The 20,607-nt window shown below is 53.0% G+C and overlaps 1 protein-coding gene across 1 annotated transcript; it reads right to left on the reverse strand.

Moving 5' to 3' along the window:
- Positions 1-1,224: 1,224 nt before the first annotated feature.
- On the reverse strand, positions 1,225-18,679 carry Wdr4 (WD repeat domain 4). The gene is made up of 11 exons (XM_028885061.2): positions 18,524-18,679; positions 17,185-17,253; positions 16,378-16,521; positions 9,422-9,578; positions 8,657-8,769; positions 6,701-6,761; positions 6,111-6,209; positions 5,297-5,361; positions 4,236-4,419; positions 3,599-3,668; positions 1,225-2,078 (listed from the first exon to the last, which is right to left on the reverse strand). The coding sequence occupies exons 1-11, from the start codon at positions 18,610-18,612 to the stop codon at positions 1,888-1,890; spliced, it is 1,242 nt and encodes a 413-aa protein (XP_028740894.1). The 5' UTR covers positions 18,613-18,679; the 3' UTR covers positions 1,225-1,887.
- Between the last annotated feature and the right edge of the window lie 1,928 nt (positions 18,680-20,607).

A 20,607-nucleotide genomic window follows, 5' to 3' on the forward strand; every position in this document is an offset into this window, starting at 1 on the left:
GCTCTCTGCCTCCTGCTTGTAGATAGAGATGTGAACTCCAGCCACCTGTTGCCACGCCTCCCCTCCGCCAGCGTGGACCCCAAGCCTCTGCAACTGCGAGCCCAATTCATCTTTCCTTGTCAATCCCCTTAGTCAAGGTGTCTGTCTTATCACAAAAGGAAAGTAACTAAGACACGCTGTGGCCAGGAGGCTGCTGGATAGCCTCACAGAATAAGGCATCTCAGAGGAAGTGGGGTGCTGCTGCCAGAGGGGAAGACACCCGGGTAAATCCATCAACAACTCCACACAACCTGGAATCGTGACACCAACTGCCTGGATCAGCCTGACCTGAAAGAGAAGTTAAGGCACAAATCCTCTTAAATATAGCATGGGAGCCTACTCAGCATGTAAGCATGTAGACCAGCCTAGCAGGGGCTTATAAGAACAAAGCTATGTCCCCAGCCTAGGGGGATTAAGGACCCTAAAAAGTGGGACCAATTACAGGCTCAGAAGCGATGCTGGGTCTAGGAATACATGACCCTCTGAAGGTTGCTTGCATCAAGCCACAGGCCATGGTGGCCCCGAGAAGTGCTGCTTTGCAGGCACAGGCTCTACCTGGCCCACAGGCAGCAAATGATAAAAAGGCTGTGTGAAAAGCTGTCTCGGCAAAGCTGTATCCTTGACCCTCGGCCTTGAACTTAAATAGCCATGTGATGCTTCTCCAACTATTAAGTTACAGGACAGCATGCCCTGCTCCATGTGCCCCTACATATAAGCAAGGCTGCATGGCTGCAGGTGTCCACATGGAGCCCAAGAATGACATTGTCTTCCTCTAGTGCTCTCCATCTAGAGCCAGACCTCTTGAGGAGCCCGAAAGGTCACCCTTTAGGCTAGGCTGACTGTCCAGCAAGCTCCTGCGACCTGCCTTGGTCTCCAACTCCAGTACTAGGGTTGCAGGCGTGTTCTGTATGTATGGGTGAGTACTTGAACTCGGGTCTTCTGTTTTCACAGCTGCTCTTGCTCATCAAGCATCCCCCCAGGCCAGGACTGTTTCTGCTGGAGCTGGTCTGGAACATCGCATGGAAAGTAGGCAGAGCTGGGTGACCCCTCTAATTACCATGAGCCACGTCATCTGAGCAGCACACACACACACACACACACACACACACACACACACACACACACACGCATGCGCGCGCACGCACTGAATGTTATAAGAGCAGCTCTGGAGGCCGCCACTGAACATTCCAGAAAGCTATGCAAAGTTTGTCTTTATTGATGCTGTGTTCAGTTGAGTCCCTGCTGTTCTGCAGTGTGTGCAGAGTTCAAATCAAAGCAATGGACCCACAACATCACCAGTCACTCCCTGTAAAACAAGGCCTGGCCAAGGTCCCGTCCCATACGCTCTGAAGCAAGGTGCTCCAGCACCAATGCCATGCCTGCTTCCCTGGCATGTACGAAGTACATGCAGCTCTGCTCGGCCAGACTGAGCCCCTCACCGTGTGTGGCTCCCTGAGTACAGAGCACCAGCACCAGCTGAATCTGCCCCACAACAGCAAGCAGCCACGTGTGAGAGCCCACAGCATTGGCGTGGAGGCAGGTCCCGCCCGCAGGCCGCCCTGGGGAAGCTCTGCAGACAGCACCGTGGGCACTGACAGACGGACACCGTGGTGCTGCAGGTCAGTGTCTCCTTCAATGTGAAGGAGCTTCCACACCGCTATGGAGTAGAATCATTAGCTAGGCTAACACACCGCATGTCTTCCCTGCAACCAGGAGGCTGTGACAGACCACGGTGGAGCTAGTGGTGGGGAGCGAGCTGCCATGACCCCCTCCTTATGGATGAGCCAGGCAGGAGAGAGAAGTGTGGCCCATGAGGCCTCAGGGCTGAGAGCTGCTGCCAAGCCAAGGTCAGCAACTGAGGGCTGACTGCCCTGGGCACGCCTTCTTGGTCTGTTCTGGGGACGCTGGGAGGGGGCTCCTTTGTCGCTTCTTCTTCAGCTGCTGCTGGAGTCGCTCCTCCTTCTTCTTCAGATAGGAGGTCATGTTGTCAAAGGTGGCCTTATAAAGGCTGCGGAAGCCATCATCGGCACCAGCAGAGCCTAGGACAAGGACAGATGCCAGGTGAAGTGACTTGGAACATGGCCCAGCACTATTTCTTCACAGGATGGCCTTGAGGAGGCTCACGTGACCCTAACACCTGGGATCCATATTTGGGCTGGACCACAGACTGTGGTGAAGGGAAGGGGTAGAGGTGGGGAGTAGGGACAAGGTCTTGGCTGACATCTTGTCGGCTCCTTCCTGCTCACTGACAAAGCCAGCTGCAGGTCCTGAACAGGGGGCAGCACACAAGTGAGGCCTGAGTCCTCCAACCACCTGCTGAGCAGGGATGGCGCCTGCCCCAGGGGAACCTGAGACCAGCCAGTGTCGGTCAGCACCAGTGGCTGGGTCGGCAGCCTCCAGAGCCCACAGGAACGACAGCAGGGTGTGGCTCTGGGTGGTGACAGCATGCAGACTTCCTTGTTAATCTGACGTGCCACTGGCACACCCTAGTGAGGGCTGTACCCTAGTGAGGCACACCCTAGTGAGGGCTGTACCCTAGTGAAGGCTGTACCCTAGTGAGGGCTGTACCCTAGTGAGGCACACCCTAGTGAGGGCTGTACCCTAGTGAGGGCACACCCTAGTGAGGGCGTACCCCAAGGACAGTCAGCAGGCATGCCAGAGAGAGCGCCCCTGTGTCACCCTACCTGCAGCTGGGTGTGGTCCCCTGGCCTCTAGCAGCCAAGGCCACTGTGGCTCAGGACACTCAGGCTAGTGCGGTTCGCCATGCCCTACCCATATCTTAGAAGTGAGCCAGGCTCTGGCCTGAGCCTGCACCAGGTAACCCTCCACAGAAGCAGACAGAGAGGGCAGCCCAGGCTGAGAAAGGGGAACTACAGTGGGAGGCCAGCAAGATGGCTCAGCAGGAAGGTGACAGCCGCCGGCCCTGCCAACCCGAGCTTCATCCCACATGAAAAGATTCTGAAGAGGCTGTCTCCGAGGCACAAGGATTACACTTAGAAAGCTAGTCAGGAGTTCCTAGGGTGACCAGCCCAGGTCCACCCTCAAGGACTACTGCAGAGGCAGACTGGACAGATGCAGAGGACACAAACCTTTGCCCACCTCGCCCTGTCTACTTTCATGTCCACTCCACAGAAGCTGGAGTCGTTCTGAAAGAAGGGACTCAACCGAGACAGCGCCCCACTAGACTGCCCGGTGGCGAGTGAGCCTGCGGGCTTCAGAGGGCGTTTGGATCACAGCTGGCGCGAACAGCCCCGAAAGCAAGTTTCAGATCGGATCCTGTAGACTTTAAGAACCCTAACTTCTAAGGAGAATTTTCCAAGGGATCATTGTTCATGAAGGACCTGGTCTTTTATGGGTGCTCCTGCCTGGGTGAGCTACAGCAGCGATGGAGCGCTGGACTTTGCATGTCACTGCCCCAAGCCCACACCCTCAGTTGTTTCTCTGCTGCGGCAGCGCTCCTTCCTCTAAGCATGCTAACCAGCCTGCAGCTGCTCTGGCTGGGAAGGCCTTCCCTTGTGCCTGTGTCTTATCTGCACTGCAGACCTAACAGAGTTCTCACCTTCCAGCATGGCCCAGCTCTCACGGAGATGGCTGCAGAGTCTCTGGGACACAGTACCTTCAGGAACAGCCTGCAGGTGACAAGCAGGGTCAGGACCAGAGCCCAGAGATGGCAGGCAGAGGCCTGGCAGGGCCCGTCCTCAGGCACAGGCTCCCTCTCTCTAAGGCTAGTCCTATAAAAGCCTTCAGCCCAAGGTGCTGAGCACACGAAGCCGAAGCTGGCCAAGAGCTCCCGGTGCTGTCCCACCTCACCCACAGCCCCATGGGACTGGCAGGGATGTCGTCCTCACACTGCGGTTTCCACCCCACCAGTACTCAGCAAAGGCCCTGGTACAGGAAGAGCACACCCACACCAGGCCCAGTGCTGGCTTCGCCAGTATGGGATGGGCTGTCAGGTAAGGATCCATCACTAATGGATAATGAACTCCCCCCCGCCGCACAAGGGAACCACTGCCCAAACCAGTAGGGACAAGGTGACTAGCACTCAGTCACAGCTGCCTCAGGGTACAGTCTTAGGACCTAGATGTGATCAAACTGGATGGTTCAAGGCTGTAAGAACATCACAGCTCCCATCTACCAAACCCTGCCGCCCCCCACCCAAACAGCAGGCTCAGAACACGGAGATGCTGCACACTCACCTGCCACTGGCCACCCACAGGCCTCCAGAGCACTAGGGGAGAGTCACGACAGTCCTGCAGAACCCACAGCCCCTGCGTCTCCTCAAACACGACATCCCACACTCGATGAGGGAAAGTCAGCTTCTGTCTGAACCCCAGCTGCTGTCTGCTGCCATCAAGCTGGAAGATGAAGACCACAGGAACGCTTTCCAGGAGAGAGAGACTGGTCACCACTGCAACCACGGGCTCCCAGCCGCGTTCCACAAAGCAAGGCTTAGCACCAGGCCTGCCTCGACCCCCCTGAAGACCCTGCCAACTGAGCCACCCAGACCCTGGGAGATGGCACGTGTTTGCCGGCTTGAGTTCTGGGGCAACTTGTTTTACAGCAAGACCAACCCATACAGGACAAAGAGTAAAACGGTCACTCGGTCCGAAGTACATAGACCAGCAGGGTTCTCAACCTATGTGGGTCACGACGCCTTTAGGGGTCAAACGACACTCTCACAGGGGGTGCCTAAGACCAACGGAAAACACAGATGTTTATCTACGTTATGATTTGTAACAGTAGCAAAATTACAGTTATGAAGCAGTAATGACAATTTTATGATGGGGGAGTCACCACCACATGGCAAAGGGTCGCAGCATCAGAAAGGTTGAGAACCACTGGTCTAGAGAGGAGGCCAGCCTCCGAAACGTTTCTCTCCCTTCTCCAAATCCATATTCTCATTTCTAAGGAGAGCTATCCTAGGGGAAAATGCAGAGCACCAGAGATCTACCCTGGCACTGAAAAAGGGGAGAAGGACCCCCTCAATTACAGCCTGCCCCTCAATCTGCGCCATGGCGTCAGTTCTCAGGCAGCTTCCAGCAGGATCAGTTCTGAGCGGAACTGCCCCGTGGAACCTCCTGCAACTGTTCCGTCATACACAAGCTCCCAGCTGCCCTTTAAGCCAATTCCGTAGAAGGGGCTACGAGAGGACCCCAGCCCCCTCCCTGAAGAGTACTCGGCAGAGTTAACGCCGCCCACGTTTTCGTCATCTGAAGACACAGCCACAGGCCACTGACAGTGAAACTTGTTGTCTTACCACTCACACAGAAGCACCACACAGCTCTCTTGTTCCCAGAATGCAATCCTGGATGCGGCCAACCCCTGCAAGAAAAAGCACTGCTTAATCAGGCTCTGCTGCCAGGTCACCTATGCCCTTCTCAGGTCAGCAGAGGGGAAGGCAACAGGCATCATAGTTCCCTCAATGCCAACGCAGGGCAAAGAGGACCCAGGAACATTCTGGAATCAGTAGAAGGGTAGCAGCTAACACCCCTGTCCTCACATGACAGAAGCGTGTGTGACTCTGGCTCTCCTTGCAGGCCAGTGATCTGCCTCCAAAGCAACAGAGTAGTTGGGGAAGAGGGACTGTAATCAAGAGACAACTGGCCTATGGGTTTCCATGCTTCCCAGGTCAGGGGGTGATAACACTAAGAAGCTTCTATTAGTCCCAAGTTTCACGACATGGAAAAAAGCAGCTGCTGCTCTTTGGCTGGCCTAGCAAAGGGCAGATGCCATGCCACCCAATTTTAAGACAGATGAGCAACCTGGGAACATTCTTGATGCCAGAAAAAGCATGGGTACAGCAGGCGCCAAGAGGCACTCCATGGGCAGAGAATGCTGGGTGTCCCCAACACTGACAAACACAGGTAGGGCTCTCTGCCAACATCATTTTTTCACATCCTCCTGTGAGTCAGCCTCTGTACACATACAAGGTGAGATGTGACCAGGCACCTTCAAAACTGGACATGCTGGGTGTGCTTCTCCCAAGCTGGAAGAAGTCAGACACTGACAGAGGACTTCCCCACAAGCAGAGCAAGGGGGGGTGCTTGGCAAGCGCTCCAGTCCAGAGTTACCTTGTGGCCTTGATGCTCCGCAGGCTCCTGCAGGCTGGCCAGGTCACAGCACTGCAGCTGGCGGCCACTTCTGTACTCCCAGAGTCGCAGGGTGCCATCCTGTGCACAGACAGAGGGTTAGCATGGGGGCTCACGAGACCTGTCCCCGAAGCAAGAAAGGGGAGTGGAAACACAGGACACTGAGCATGGCTGGCTGTGGCCAGCATCCCCACTGACATCTGGCGCTCCCTTATCTCCCTGTAAAGTACCGTGAGCTAACCAACTGGGCCATGGAGCACCAAGGAAAGCAGCTGTGAAGACAGGCCAATCAAGACACCCTGCCCATGCACAGCAGACCAAAGAACCAAGAGGGCCAGATTCCCCTGCTAAGCAAAGTCCACTTAGAAGGCCTGCTGTGCTGGATCCAGGCAGTCGAAAGCACATGCACACACAAACTATATACACAGCTGTGGAGAAAGAGGCCACTCCAAGAGCCAGGAAGAAGCTCCCTCTAGTGGCCACCACGGACATACTTGGTACCCTAGCTGGGGACAAGAGGCTGGTGGCTCTTCTCCTCCCAGCAGTGACCCCCCAGCAAGCACAACACTTACCCCAGAGGAGGAAAGCAGCAGCTCAGGATGACTGGGCACAACAAAGATGCGGCTCACAAACCTGTGGGCAGCGAAGAGAAGTCACCAGAACGTGAGAGGGAGTCTCGCCCTGCTCAGAAAAGGCAAACACTGCAGACCCCACCCAGCCCAGCAGGTCTGAGGACATGGCTGGGCACTTTTGAGTCTCCAACACTACATCTGGACCAAGGGGGGCAGGGCCCAGTTCTGCTGTGGAGTGCTTCAGAACACACAGCTCTTCATGGGGTGCTACCTCACTCTACCCACACACCTGCCTCCATCCAAGGTGCCTACATTCAAGGACACCAGTCACCATGAGTCTTGGAGACAGGGCACAGGGAGGAGGAAAACCACTGATTTGCAGTCAGAACAGACCCCAAGGGACCTCTATGTGGCCAGTCCAGTACTCTAAGGAACACAGACTTTTTGTTTTTTGAGACAGGGTTTCTCTGTGTAGTTTTGGTGCCTGTCCTGGATCTCGCTCTGTAGCCCAGGTTGGCCTCGAACTCAGAGATCCGTCTGCCTCTGCCTCCTGAGTGCTGGGATTAAAGGCGTGTGCCACCGCCGCCGCCCGGCCTAGGAATCCAGACTTCTATCCACCATTCTCAACCCATCCCCATGGCCTCTAACTGCACAGGAGAGGGACAACCACTCTGCCACCCACGCTGCCACCAGAAGTGCACCTGAGCAAGCTGGCTCTCACGGAATCCCACCCCTACCCTGCAGTCCTGCCACGAAGCAAGGCTGCTCTTCTACCAGCTCTTAACAGAGACCTCAAGTCATCACTCACAGACCCAGGACTCCTATGACATGGTGGCCTGGATGGCGGCTCCCTTCATCCCCATCACCCACCACACCAATAGCAAGCCACCACCCTGCAGCTGGCCTGTGACTGACAATTGCCATCTCTTTCTTAGGTCACCCAAGAGGAATAACCCGTGAGCACTCTACAGGCCCAAGTCACCCCAAGTTCTCAGCAGGTAAGTGGGAACTAGTCTCCACAAGCCTGAACTGAACAGAACCGTCGTCATATAAAAGGCCACAGAGGGGTTCCATCTCTGGCACTGCAGAATCCAGAAGGCTAACAGGAACTGTTCACACTGAAGTCACAGTATTCAAGTGACAGATTCCGGCAGAGGGTGGAGGGGAAAGCCCCCAAGGAAGCGGGCAGCATCAAGCAGAAAGTGAGGAAGAGGGGCAGAGGGCTGCCTCCCAAGCACCACTCCTGTCCCAAGAAGCAACACCCGTCAGGATCCTGAGGCGGGAGTGTGCGCAGCTGGGCTGAGGCTCAGCAGAACTCACCGTGACAAGGACATGACTGAGGGTGACAAAACTCAAGACCTGGAGGATGCGACAACTAGAAGCCCGACTACACTGTGGTAAGGTACAAGGTGAGTAACACCAGCCTTCTCTCCAGGGCGAACTTCTACATCCCACTCAAGAAACTAAGAACCATAGTTGCTCAGAACTGAATTTAAGTCCTTCAGGTTTCCCACTGTCTGCAATAATGCCCTTCCTGTTCTGAACAGCACACCATTCATCAATGCCAGGAGAGCACAGGCAGAGACAAACCCTGGGGGTCCAGTCACTAACTCCCAAGTGCCTAAAGAACACTCCTCAGTCTCCTCCCGACTATCTGCAGCGACCAGGCCCTGGTCATCGGGCCCAGAAAGAGTTTTCAATGTAAGATTGTAGAAATGGGCTAAGGAGCAACAGTCCAGGAGATAAGTCCAGAGCACCTGTGTCACACAGCCTACAGACCTAGATGTCCGCAGCTGTCACACCTGAGGGAGCCATGGGCCTGGTAGGGCCTTCTGAGCCTAAGTAGCTCTTAGCATGGAGCTCCTACCATCTACCAACAGCCACCAGAGTCCTGACCCACCCTCATCCATTAGACCCAGACTTCCCTGACGGAGGAGGGGACAGGACTGCACTTACTCTGTGTGTCCCAGGCAGAAAGCCTCAATGCTGTGCGGAGCAGCAGCCCAGCTGACCCGGATCTTCTCATCCCGGTCCGCGGTGAGCACAAACTGGTCATCAGGACTCACGGCCTACATTACCAGGGGTCAGCAGAAGAAGAACCACTCACTGGGTGGCCTTGCAAAACACCATGAGACTGCTTGGACTTTGAAGGTCTCTTTCAGGGAGCTGCAGTGCAGCTTAGAAGAGCAATGAGAACTGGCGGGGGACAGAGGGTCCCCCACAGTGCCCAGTTCACATTTCTCAGCTTAAAAGACAGCCAGAGTCACACTGCTATACACTGAGACCAACCCCAATGCCACTCACCCATACCTGCTGCACACACACCCCTCATCCTCCACACTGGACAGCAGCAGCCAGTCATGCCAAGCACTGCACACAGCCCTTGGTTACACACACACACACACACACACACACACACACGGTCTATCCCAGTTCTACAGGCTGGAGGCCAGGGCCCTGACTAAACCCTAGGAGGAGAAAGAGAGGAGACTACCTTGTATCTTGTTCTATATCTCCTACACGCCTGGAATGTGGTCCGGAAGTGCACTCTGCTTCACCTGTCAATGCCATTCCAAAGCCTCCTGCTCTGGAAGAGCCCCATGTTTCTTCCCTATCCTTGACTCTACAGTGGCCCTTCTCAAGCCCGGGTTGGAGCAGACAGTGGTGTGTGTGTGTGTGTGTGTGTGTGTGTGTGTGTGTGTGTGTGTGTGTCCCACATACCACATCTAGCAGCATGGAGAGGTGACCGAGTTCCAGCCTGCCACATCCATCAGGCTCCAGCACTGAGAAGGAGTAGACATCTCCAGACTTGTCAGCCACCAAGACCCGTTCCTCCGAGGCTGTGAAAGTCAGGGCAGTGCATCTCCGTACCACGGTCCTGCAGAACCAGAGAGGTGAGCTGGTTACTGTCCACAGTCGGCACAGGCCCTCCATAGACCCTCAAACCAGACAGACGGCCCCCAATTTAAGATGGCTTGACTTAAGATACTCCGACTTTACCATAGTGCAAAGGTGTTCCCACACCCCCACCTCTCACTTGCAGTAATCACTTAACTCCAAGTAATCAGTGGGACTGTAAAGCAGGCCTTCCCTTACAAGGCTTTGCTTAGCTCTGTTTCTGATCACATCTGAAAGGTGAGGCTGGTCTCTCTCAGATGATCCACAGTTCTGGGGCAGTCAATTATATTTTGTTTAAAGATTTCATTTTATTATTATGTGTATGAGTGTTTTGCTTGCACTTATGTCTGTGCCCACACATTCGTGGTGCCCTCAGAAGCCAGCAGAGGGTGTCAGATCTCCTGTTACTGGAGTTGCAGACTGTTGTGAGTCACCATGTAGGTGCTGGGAATTGAACCCAGGTCCTCCGGAAGAGCAGAGCCAGGCAGATCTCTAAGTTTGAGGCCAGTGAGTTCCAGGACAGCCAGGGCTACACAGAGAAACCCTGTCTCAAAAAAAACAAAAACAAGGCCGGGCGGTGGTGGCGCACGCCTTTAATCCCAGCACTCGGGAGGCAGAGGCAGGTGGATCTCTGTGAGTTCGAGGCCAGCCTGGTCTCCAAATCGAGTTCCAGGAAAGGCACAAAGCTACACAGAGAAACCCTGTCTCGAAAAACCAAAAAAAAAGTAAAAATAAAAGAGACAGGCAGGCATGCTGGCAAGCACCTGTAATCCCAGCACCCCGGAGGCTAAGGGAGGGGGCTGAGAATGCCAGGCCCGTCCCATGAGGACTTACTATAAAACACCTCCAGCTTGGCCGGGCAGTGGTGGCGCACGCCTTTAATCCCAGCACTCGGGAGGCAGAGACAGGCAGATCTCTGTGAGTTTGAGGCCAGCCTGGGCTACCAAGTGAGTTCCAGGAAAGGCGCAAAGCTACACAGAGAAACCCTGTCTCGAAAAACCAAAAAAAAAAAAAAAAAAAAAAAACCACCTCCAGCTTGGCTGTACACTTGAAAAGCTCATAACAAAATGCTGGGGAAATTGTTCCCTACCCCAGAACCTTTGTTGCTCAGGTGAGGAGACAAGGGCCAGCCATGCTACAAAGCACATGCTCTCTGGAGTCAAGCCCTTGAATCTCCCCACCCTGCAGGACCTACCTAACCCACCACCCCCGACCCATCCCACCGCCTGTGACTCTGCTGCTAGGCCTGTGCCCTTAGTCAGGAAGCCTACAGGTACTATCAGGCTGTTGTGCCCCTCGTACCCAGAGCAGTGTGGCCACACGCAATACAGGGCAGCCGTGGGACAGCCAGAATCCCCAGTAGACAGGACAGGGACAGTGTGGTGCACCGCCTTAGTCTGTCAGATTCAACCCATCCACAGCAGTCTTGGCCCAGGGCCCCTAATAAGTGCCATCCACAAGCTGATTCAGTTAAGTGGCAGTAGTTACAGTTTACTCCTCTCCCATACTAGGGGATGGCACCCAGACCCACCCCCTATATTACACACCATAGCCTTCTGCGCCCGCCATTCTCTACGAGACACGCTCTAACACTGCTCACTGCAAACACAGGCAGTAGCCATTGCTGAGGAGCTAACAGGACCCACACACTCACAGCAGCAGGCTGGCCAGATGTAGGTCTGAACCAGAACCTGAAGCGTGAGGATAGTGTTCCACACGGCCAGGAGAGGAAGGACTAGGCTGCAAGGCTGCTGCTCCTCTCCACGGCAGTGCAGCTGCAGAGGGTACAATGGAGAACAACAGGAGAAAGACAACTAGGTTCGGGGGCCAATGACTCCAAACCAAGGCCGGAGCCACCTGACAACCGAGCCTGGGCTAACTGCTCAAGGAGCAACTGCAGCAAGCACGAGCTCTGTACAGCGGTCTAGACGAACCACCAAGGGTAGGTATTACTCGAGGACTCCAGGATCCCACACCGCAGAACCAGATTCCTGTAGGAGTCCTCCCATGTCCACCGCTGCTACACAGCTCCAGGCAGAAATGTCCACGCTGTCACACTAGCCTCAGACTGTACCACAGAGGCAACTCTGGGAGGGAAGGTGTCTGCTGTGGGTAGCGATCTCAGAATTTAGGCCCAAGTCAGGTCACCAGACAGAACGGTGTGCAGGGCAGGGCACTCTAGGAACTGAGGCAGTAGTCCCACCGACCCCTAGACTGTGTCATGGCAGGTGTTGGGCACTTCCCTAATCTTCCGGTCTCAGGTTTGTAGTCAAGAGCCCCACAGAACAGTGAGTACTCTCCTCTCTGGTGGGCTCCAGGGGAGGGGGAACAAGCTGGTCTCTGCCAAAGCATCTCACTGCTGAACCCTAAAGCTCCCATTTATATAGGGCACTGTCCCAAGCCAGCCTTCAGAGCCACGCTGCTGAGGTCCTGCCAGGTCCCCAGTGTCCTACGACTGTCTGGCCACAGCTGTGCCACACCCGCATCCCCAGCAGCCCAAGCAGAGCGAACTCGGCCTCTTTCCGTGTGTTGATACTGCTTTCTGCAGAGCGCTTGCTGGAAGGATGCGACTTCACACGCAAGATTTCCCATTCATAAAACCACACATCAAAACTAAAGGTTCCATCTGCCCTCCACCTTTAGCTGGCAACCATGACCTCCAGCACAAAAGGCAAAAAGGGCCTCTTAACCCACCCAAGTGGTTTCTGTGACCCTACTGCTCTGAACTACATCTGAAAAAGATTCAATGTCACAATTGTCCCACATTAAGACTGAAGGCAGAAGCCAGGCGGTGGTGGCACACACCTTTAATCCCAGCACTTGGAGGCAGAGACAGGCGGATCTCTGAGTTCGAAGCTAGCCTGGACTACAGATGAGTTCCAGGACAGCCAGGGCTACACAGAGAAACCCTGTCTCGAGGGAAAAAAGAAGAAAAATGAAGGCAGCAGCTGACAGTACTCACGCTGGTCTCGGCCAGGGAGCCCAGAGGAGCCTGGGGTGTCCGGTGGTATGTGGTACACACAAACTCAAGTACATGCAACTGCTGGAAGAGGATGCATGTCAGGGGTATAAAGGACGCTGCTCAAGGGAGCAGGTTCATCAGATCCCAAGGAGATCTGTGCCCACAAAGTAAAAAGCCACCAGACCGTGAAGTGTGACAGCCTCCTGTGTGAAGGGGAGTGAGCACCCCCAACTCCCACATGCCTCCTGCCATCTAGATCAGACTACCTCCCATACTCTCTTCTCTTCCTCACACTCATCCCCCACAAACCCTGCGGTCAGATGTCCCACCAGACAGAAAGGAAGGACTTTACCTTGCCCTACTAACGTCATGAACCCATAACTCCAAAGGAGTTGTTTTTTTCAATTTTGATTTTTCTAAAGAGCTCTTACAACTCAGGAGAAAAATCTGGAAAGTCCTCCCACTGAAAAAATGAGATAAAAAGGAAGTTCACAAAACATAGGCAACTGTCCAGTGTGCAGAAAGCTGCATTGCACTGCCTTATAGGCAATGAGATAAGTGGATAAGAGATCTGTCTATCAGACATCAAAGATTTGAGACTGTTATGGCATAATGAGAAAACACATGGAAAACAGCTCAGCTATTAAAGAGAACTTGCTGCTCTTGCAGAGGACCTGGCTTCCCAGGACCCACATGGTAGCTCACAATCATTTGTACTCCAGTTCCAAGAGATCTCACATCCTGTTTTGGCCTCTTCAGGCACCATGCATGCACTCAAAGTACATATAGACAAGCAGGCACACACACATATACAAAAATAAAAAAAAGTATTTTCAAAAAAATTCTTACACTGGGGAGATGAAATCCAATGCCTTACACATGCCAGTGAGGCACACATCAGCCCTAAGAGAGACTTTTAAAGCAGGGGAACACAGCTACAGCACCTTAGGAGGGCACTCTGGGACTGCAGGCCGAAATGACAAGTACAGCCCCTCTTACCTGCAAATACTTTGGTAACTTCTACACATTTACTCACAGATGCAAACATTACATCTGTCTGTCCGCTGAGGTGCTTTCTAAAGTGGCAAAATGTAAGAGGACAATGTTCATTGACAAAGGGACATTAGGAACATTACTGTGGGCCACCCAGTGGAACTCAACATAGCCGCAGCAGCTCCCAGGATGCTACCTCTCCATGCCTGCAGCCTGCACTACCAGATGCCACCTTCTAGGCCACAGCAACTGCATCTCACTCTCCCACCTTCATCCTAGAAGGCACCTGAGTCTCCTTGTCTTGTCCCCCAGCTGTGCTGTTGGCCGGCTGACGTGTCTAAAAGGGAGGGTCCGGGGCTATCTGAGCTACATCTCCTGCTCCAAGTGCAGTCCACAGCCCAGGAGCACTACAACCACGTAGGACAGCTGAGTCATACACCAGGGACTGAGGAGACAGGCCAGCGGGGGACATGTTCTGAGCATGACGGGCTCTATCCACAGCACCTCACAGACCACAGATCACCCCATCCAAGGCCGGCACGGTAGCGCCTGTACTGTCATGGTGACCAGGTGATTCTTGTGCCCACATCTGCACAGCCAGAGTCGCTATTCTCAGCAGGGTCGCCATTACACTCTTTCAAAATCTTGTGCGCATAAGTGTGGGTTCCTGCATGTGAATATAAGCGTGTGTGTGTGTGTGTGTGTGTGTGTGTGTGTGTGTCACAGCAGACACGGGAAGGTCAGAGGACAACCTCAGGCAGCACTCCTTGTCTTCACCTTGTTTGAACAGGATCTCCTGTTGTTTGCCACTGTGTATGAGGTTAGCTTGCCTGGACCTACCTCCATCTTGCTGGAGGAGTGCTGTGATTACAGATGCATGCCCTCTACGTCCAGCTGTAAGGGGGTTCCAGGATAAAGGCACTTGTTGCCAAGCCAGATGACCTGAGTTCTATCCCAGGACCCCACGGCAGAAGGAGAAATAACCTAAGTACATATAGGCATACATATGTAGGTACACACGCTCATGCGCACCACACACCAGCACACACAAATAAGTAAATTTAAAAAAGAAAGCCAAATTCCTGCCAGTAAATCACTTCCGTCTGTGGGAGGGCCTGAGGAAGCCTGGCATAGGAGTGTCCTTTTGTTTAATTTGTTCTGTTCTGTTTCTAAACAGTGCACATCTACTATCCATCTGAGAAGCAAAAGCACACACACACTGCCCTCTAAAGATAGGCAGTGACGCAGGCCTCTATTTTTAAGCCAACGGGAAGAGGGCAGAATGATGCTGCTGCTTTTTGTTTGTTTTATTTTGTTTTTTTTGAGACAGGGTTTCTCAGTGCAGCCCTGACTATCCTGGAACTCACTATGTAGACCAGGCTGGCCTTGAACTCACAGAGATCCACCTGCCTCTGCCTCCCAAGTACTGGGAATAAAGTCATGGGCCACCACCACCTTGCATGTTCTTGCTTTTGAAGCCACTAGAATCCAGTTTATTTCACTCATCTCTTAGAAAATGGAATGAACTAAAACTGTAAACGCTCAGCTGAAGTCCCTCAACGTCAGTAGTTCAAATGCGGCTCCTGCAGCTTCCCTGACTGGGTGAATGCACAGGTTCCCTCGGGCTCCCATGCTTGAGGACTTTATGCACAGCAATGGCGTGGCTCCAGAAGCTACGGAACCTTCAAGAGATAGGGCCTAGCTGGCAGACATAAGGGCAGACCTTGGGAGACACTGTCCAGCCCTGCTTTCTAAATCCTAACATACCAGTAGGTGAGTAAACAATTCTGGGAGCTCTGCCCACCATGCTTTTCCTGTCCCAGTCAACACATCCCCAACACTACCGGCACCGTGCCTGTTATGATGGTGTGTCCCCCAAAAACCAGCCAGAATAAACCCTCCTTCCGCTGAGCTGTTCCTATTGGGCAATTTGAAACAGCAACTAGAAAACTAAGAAAGTCAAGCACAGACCCACCAGCAGCTGGGGGGATGGGGGGAGAGGGGGGCACACACAAGTGAGGCCTGGCTGACTCCACTCCCTGTGCTGATGCCGCAGAAGAATCGGAGATTCGGGAGACCCAGATCATCTGCATTAGGAGGTTTTTGGAGCCAACAAAAATGTAATATGCCCAGCGCTGTGTGTGTGTGCTACAGTGACACCCACCTCCATTCTTGGGGACAAGGTGGCACTGGGAAGAGCAGCATCTCGAGGAAACACAGTCACACAGTCTCCTCCTCCTCCTCAACATCATCACCAACGCCCCCCACCCCATCCCCCGCCCCCATAACCACTTGCCTTCAGAAATGTCGGTTACAGTTGAGGAGTAAGTGATGCAGAGTACTTATGGAACTGCTGGAGAGAGGAACAGAATGCCCACCTGTGCTCCTGCCCAGTTGTTCATCTCACCCTACATCTAGCCCGTCCTTCATCTTCTCCTCAGACACAAGAGGACGTACCCCACCACCTAGCTTACACATGTGCAACACCACTTCCACTTCTCCCAAAGCCCCAACACTCTCAGAGTGTGAGCTAACAGTCCTACCCCTGCTGGGCAGGAGGCTACACAACGTGGAGAGCAGGGTGGCAGGGTGGCAGGACGGCATGGTATCACAGAATACCACAGAGTACCGGCACTGCAGCCAGGGGAGCGTCTACACAGCCTGGCCCTGCCGTTCCCAGTGAAGCTCTGACATCAGTGGCTCACACACAGCTGGGACTTCATGTCAGCTGCTTGTTACAATGGTTACTGTCACTACTGATAATGACATGCAAGGACAAGGAGTGCACAGGACATCTTAATGACCCAATGTTAGCATTCCGTACCTGACACTCAGACATTGCCATGGTTTTGTACGGAAAAGAATCAGACGCTTACTGTCATCAGTTAAAGCAAAATAGCTGCCAGACTTGGAGAAGGTGGACGCCAGGATCGTGTCACTGCCCTTGTCTACGGGCTGTCCGTCCTCCCTGCAGAAGGGCAGGGGAGAGAGGAAAACCGTTAGGCCTCACCTGCGTTGCCAGGCTTGTCCAGTCTAACACAGTAAGGGAGAAGATGGTTGGTCAAGCGGTTCACGTAGCCAGAGCATAACGACAGATTAGGGGAAGTTCAGGGAACAGCTCTAATTGTACAAGCGTGAAACCTAACTCAACTGGATCTCCCTGCAAACACACTAACAACCCACTAACAACCGGTGTAGGCTGGAAGGACGCTCAGCGATCACATGGCCTAACCCTCATAGACAAGGATTAACCCAGGGCTAGAGGCAGGGACCAATAATATTAATAACAAACTGAGTCACAAGATCAAGCTACCACACAAAACCACACGATGCTGCATACCTTTCAATTAGCTAATTTCCCACACCTGCCCTCAATGCATTTTTGAAATGGTCACTATTACTTTCAGGGGCCAGCGACAAAAATGATTACGAAAGACACTAAAAGTATTTGGGAGGGTCCTAAGTATTCTAAATTTAAAATTATTTCCTTTTTTTTTTCTTTTCTGAAATGGAACTTAGCCTAGCCCCACTACTAGGAAATAGGGACTAGAACTTTAGCATCAGCAATTCCTGCCTGGCTTCCTGGTCTCCCCATTCAAAGCACAAGCGAGCACGCTTCCCCACATCTCACCCTTTATCTTCTGGCGCAGACTTCTTCTCTGCAGCGCTGCAGTCGTATGTGAAGATGCAGTCATCGTCACTGAAGAGGAGACACAGGAGTGGGAACTTGTTAACACACAGGACTGTTTCATCGTCACGGAATTATGGGTTTGCTCCATGATGGAAATCAAGGACTGCCATCTGCTTAACCTCCTAATAGGCTGCATCACGAACAGTCAGCATGGTTCTGTTCCCAATCAGTTCAGCCGGGCATGGTGGTTGGTGCATGCTTGGAAACAGAGTACTACTCCCCTTTCAGGTACCAAGCTGTTGATTCTAAGAAATTATGTTCTGATGTTGTTTCCAACTGGGCTCTGCTCCCAAATTTGAAACAGCTGAGGCTGTCCTTACATGGTTCAGAAACATGTCTCACCTGCTGGGGAAAAAGCCCCCATGAGCCCCAGGAGATTAGATTCAGGGTTCTTATAGGAATCACCCACTTTCCCTGTTATAACCTAAGCTGCCTTCTGCTGCTCTGACCCTGCACCCTAGCACACTAAAGCATCTTGTACTAGTGACAGCTGATAAAGTGGCTGCACCAAAGACTTTTCCAATTAAACATTGAACTGAAGAAAGGTCATTTTTTAAGTCTGAAACCTTGCTGGCCACTAGCATTCCCCCAAAGTCACAAACTGAGGGGCACTCGTATTTTTCAAATGTCAAAGTACCAAAACTAAATGGGAAAAGAAAAAGAAGCCAAACCGGACTGCCACTGATTCCTTGGGTTCCTGGGTCACAACTACTTACTTGCTCAACACTCACTGATTTAAGAATCCTTTGACCGAGTACTACGGATACATAAAGACAGAAATAACATAAAGCAAAATCAGTGGTGTGAAGGACCTCTAGGGAGATGCCCACTTCAAGCTGTGCGTGCATCCTGGGTTTGGGAGGTGTCGGGTTAGGAACCTAAAAATCCTGAAGAGCAACTGGAGCCGGGCTACTGGACATAGACAAGTGAGAGGGAGCACGTTCTGTGCTCAGTGACAGCCAGCAGGGTTCGCCAATACATGATTCTCATCAGTAAGGATCCAAGCAGGTCAGTCTCGAACACCAGGACCCGAAAAGTCTCGCCTACGCGACACCCCCGTGACCCGGCCCTCCTGACGACGCGCAGGCGCCGCAGAGTCCGGAAGTGCTCCGACTCTGAAGGGAGAGAACGCCCCAGACCCGCCGTGCAGGTCGTGGGGAGCTGGGTCGGGGTGAGGGGACTCCGAGGACAGGGGACAATCCGGGAGGAGGCCTCACACGGGACAGCGGCGGTCCGATCTCGCGGTGGGCCAGCCGCTCTCAGCCCGGGCCTCGTTTACCTGCTCGCAGTGGAGATGGCCAGGAACCGGCTGCCGCCCCGCACCACCAACGTCTGGCCGCGCAGCGCCAGCCCCGCCGAGCTCGCCATGGGCCCGCCCGCGGCCTCGGCACACGTGCGGTGCACAGCGGCCTTCCTGCTGGCGCCGGCCAGTGACGTCAGTCCGCGCCGCGCGAAGTGCGTGCGGGCAAGGAGCATGCGCACAGGGAGAGGGGGTCTCCTTTGATCTGAGTACTCGAGGGCGTTGCTGCTAGTGAGGTCGGTCGTCACGTGCCCCATGTGCCTTTTGTATTGATTAGCTCTTCTGGACCGTCAGGTTAGGTGGTTCTAGGGCTTCCTCTCGGACAGAGCCTGGTACCCCAGTGGGTACTGGTAAAAAGCTGCTGAATGGGGGGCTGGAGAAATGGCTCAGAGGTTAAGAACACTGGTTGTTCTTCCAAAGGTCCTGAGTTCAATTCCCAGCAACCACATGGTGGTTCACTACCATCTGTAATGAGATCTGGTGCCCATTTCTTCAGAACACTGTATACATAATAAATAAATAAATCTTAAAAAAAAAAAAAAAAAAAAAAAAAAAAAGCTGCTGAATGGCATCAGTACTGGATGCCCAGGCCCAGTATGTGGCCGTGTGTGCGCGCGCGCGTGTGGCTGTCTCCGTACAGTCAAGGCAGAGGTCGCAGGAAATGTGCTGCTTAGGCTCCTCGTGTAGGACAAAGACGCCTTGAACCACAAGTGTCAAACGTGTTTAATGGTGTGCCTCCTCCGATCCCCCAAAGACTCATTATATCCCAGTGGCTGTCAAGGTCCAGAATGCTGTGGTCTCTTATAGGATGGATGTAGCGCCCCCGCCCCAGGCAGCTCCTAAAAAGATGGTTTATCTGCCCCACCTACCCATCACATCCTAGTGAAGGTAAACTATTTGAGCGGGTCAGTCTGTGTCCTGCCTCCAAGTCAGACTCAATATACTGTGCAGAATTGCCGTCTTCACGCTGCACGGTTCCCTGGGTGAGTCCATTTTATAAAGCGGTAGTTGGCTCCATTTTTACCTCAAATTGAGAAAGAATGACTCATTTTGCTTGTGCAAGTAAACACTCACCATCTGTCTAACACAAAGTATAGACTGATTTTTAAAAAATCACTTGTGCAAATGAAATCACCACCTACAAATGTTAAGTTAAATCATGGGTGAAGCAAAATCTTATCAGAGAAGCCGAGTCCTGAGCTTATCAAACACCAATGGATAATGCAAGTCCTTTGCCGGGGCCATAGTGAGAAAGTGGTACCTAATACTAAGGTACCACAGAACCCATCGATCGTCAAGCCCTCCTCACAGGGCTGACAGTGTGGAAAGGCACAAAGGTGTCCATTTATGTAACGGCTGACTCAAAGCCAACACATGTGAAGCCAGGTAGGGACCCACACATGACAGGATCGTTGGTCATCACAGTTCTGAAGCCCACTGTATTCATAAGAGCAGGTTATGCCTTGACTGGGTCTGAGATCTACCTACCCTCTTAGGTGCCTCTCCCAGAACCTTCTTGGCTACTTTGATGAAAGTGCCCTTTGAGCAACTTTCTCCCCTTACTTCCTGCTCTTGGGAAATCTGGAACCCAGGGGCCTTTGTTCCTGTTAAACTACCCATTTTACCTTGTGCCAGTTGGTGGTGCTTCAGCCCAGCTTCCTGGAAAGCTGCTCAGTGTTAATGCCCCTATAAAAGATAGGTGGGCTCCAATTTAAACATAGCTGGAAGTTGCTGGCAATTGATGGCTGCTGGGAGAGAGGCAGTCAGCTTTCTTCAAGAATGTGGCCTCTGAGAAACTATATAACCCGTGATCTAGTAGATGGTTCCACATCCATGCATACTGGCAGCACTAAGAGGACTCAGTGAATTACACACACACACACACACACACACACACACACACACACACACACAAATTGTGAGGGAATAGTGGTGGTGAGGAGAGGAAAGGAACTGGCAGGGAAGGAACAGAAGGTGGGCTTTATCAAAACACATAGGCATGTATGGAATTCTTAATAAAAAAATTAAAAGAGCAGAGCCAGGTCAGGCGGTGGTGGCGCCCA

Source organism: Peromyscus leucopus, chromosome 16_21 (genome assembly GCF_004664715.2).
Source record: "Peromyscus leucopus breed LL Stock chromosome 16_21, UCI_PerLeu_2.1, whole genome shotgun sequence".
Taxonomy (NCBI): domain Eukaryota; kingdom Metazoa; phylum Chordata; class Mammalia; order Rodentia; family Cricetidae; genus Peromyscus; species Peromyscus leucopus.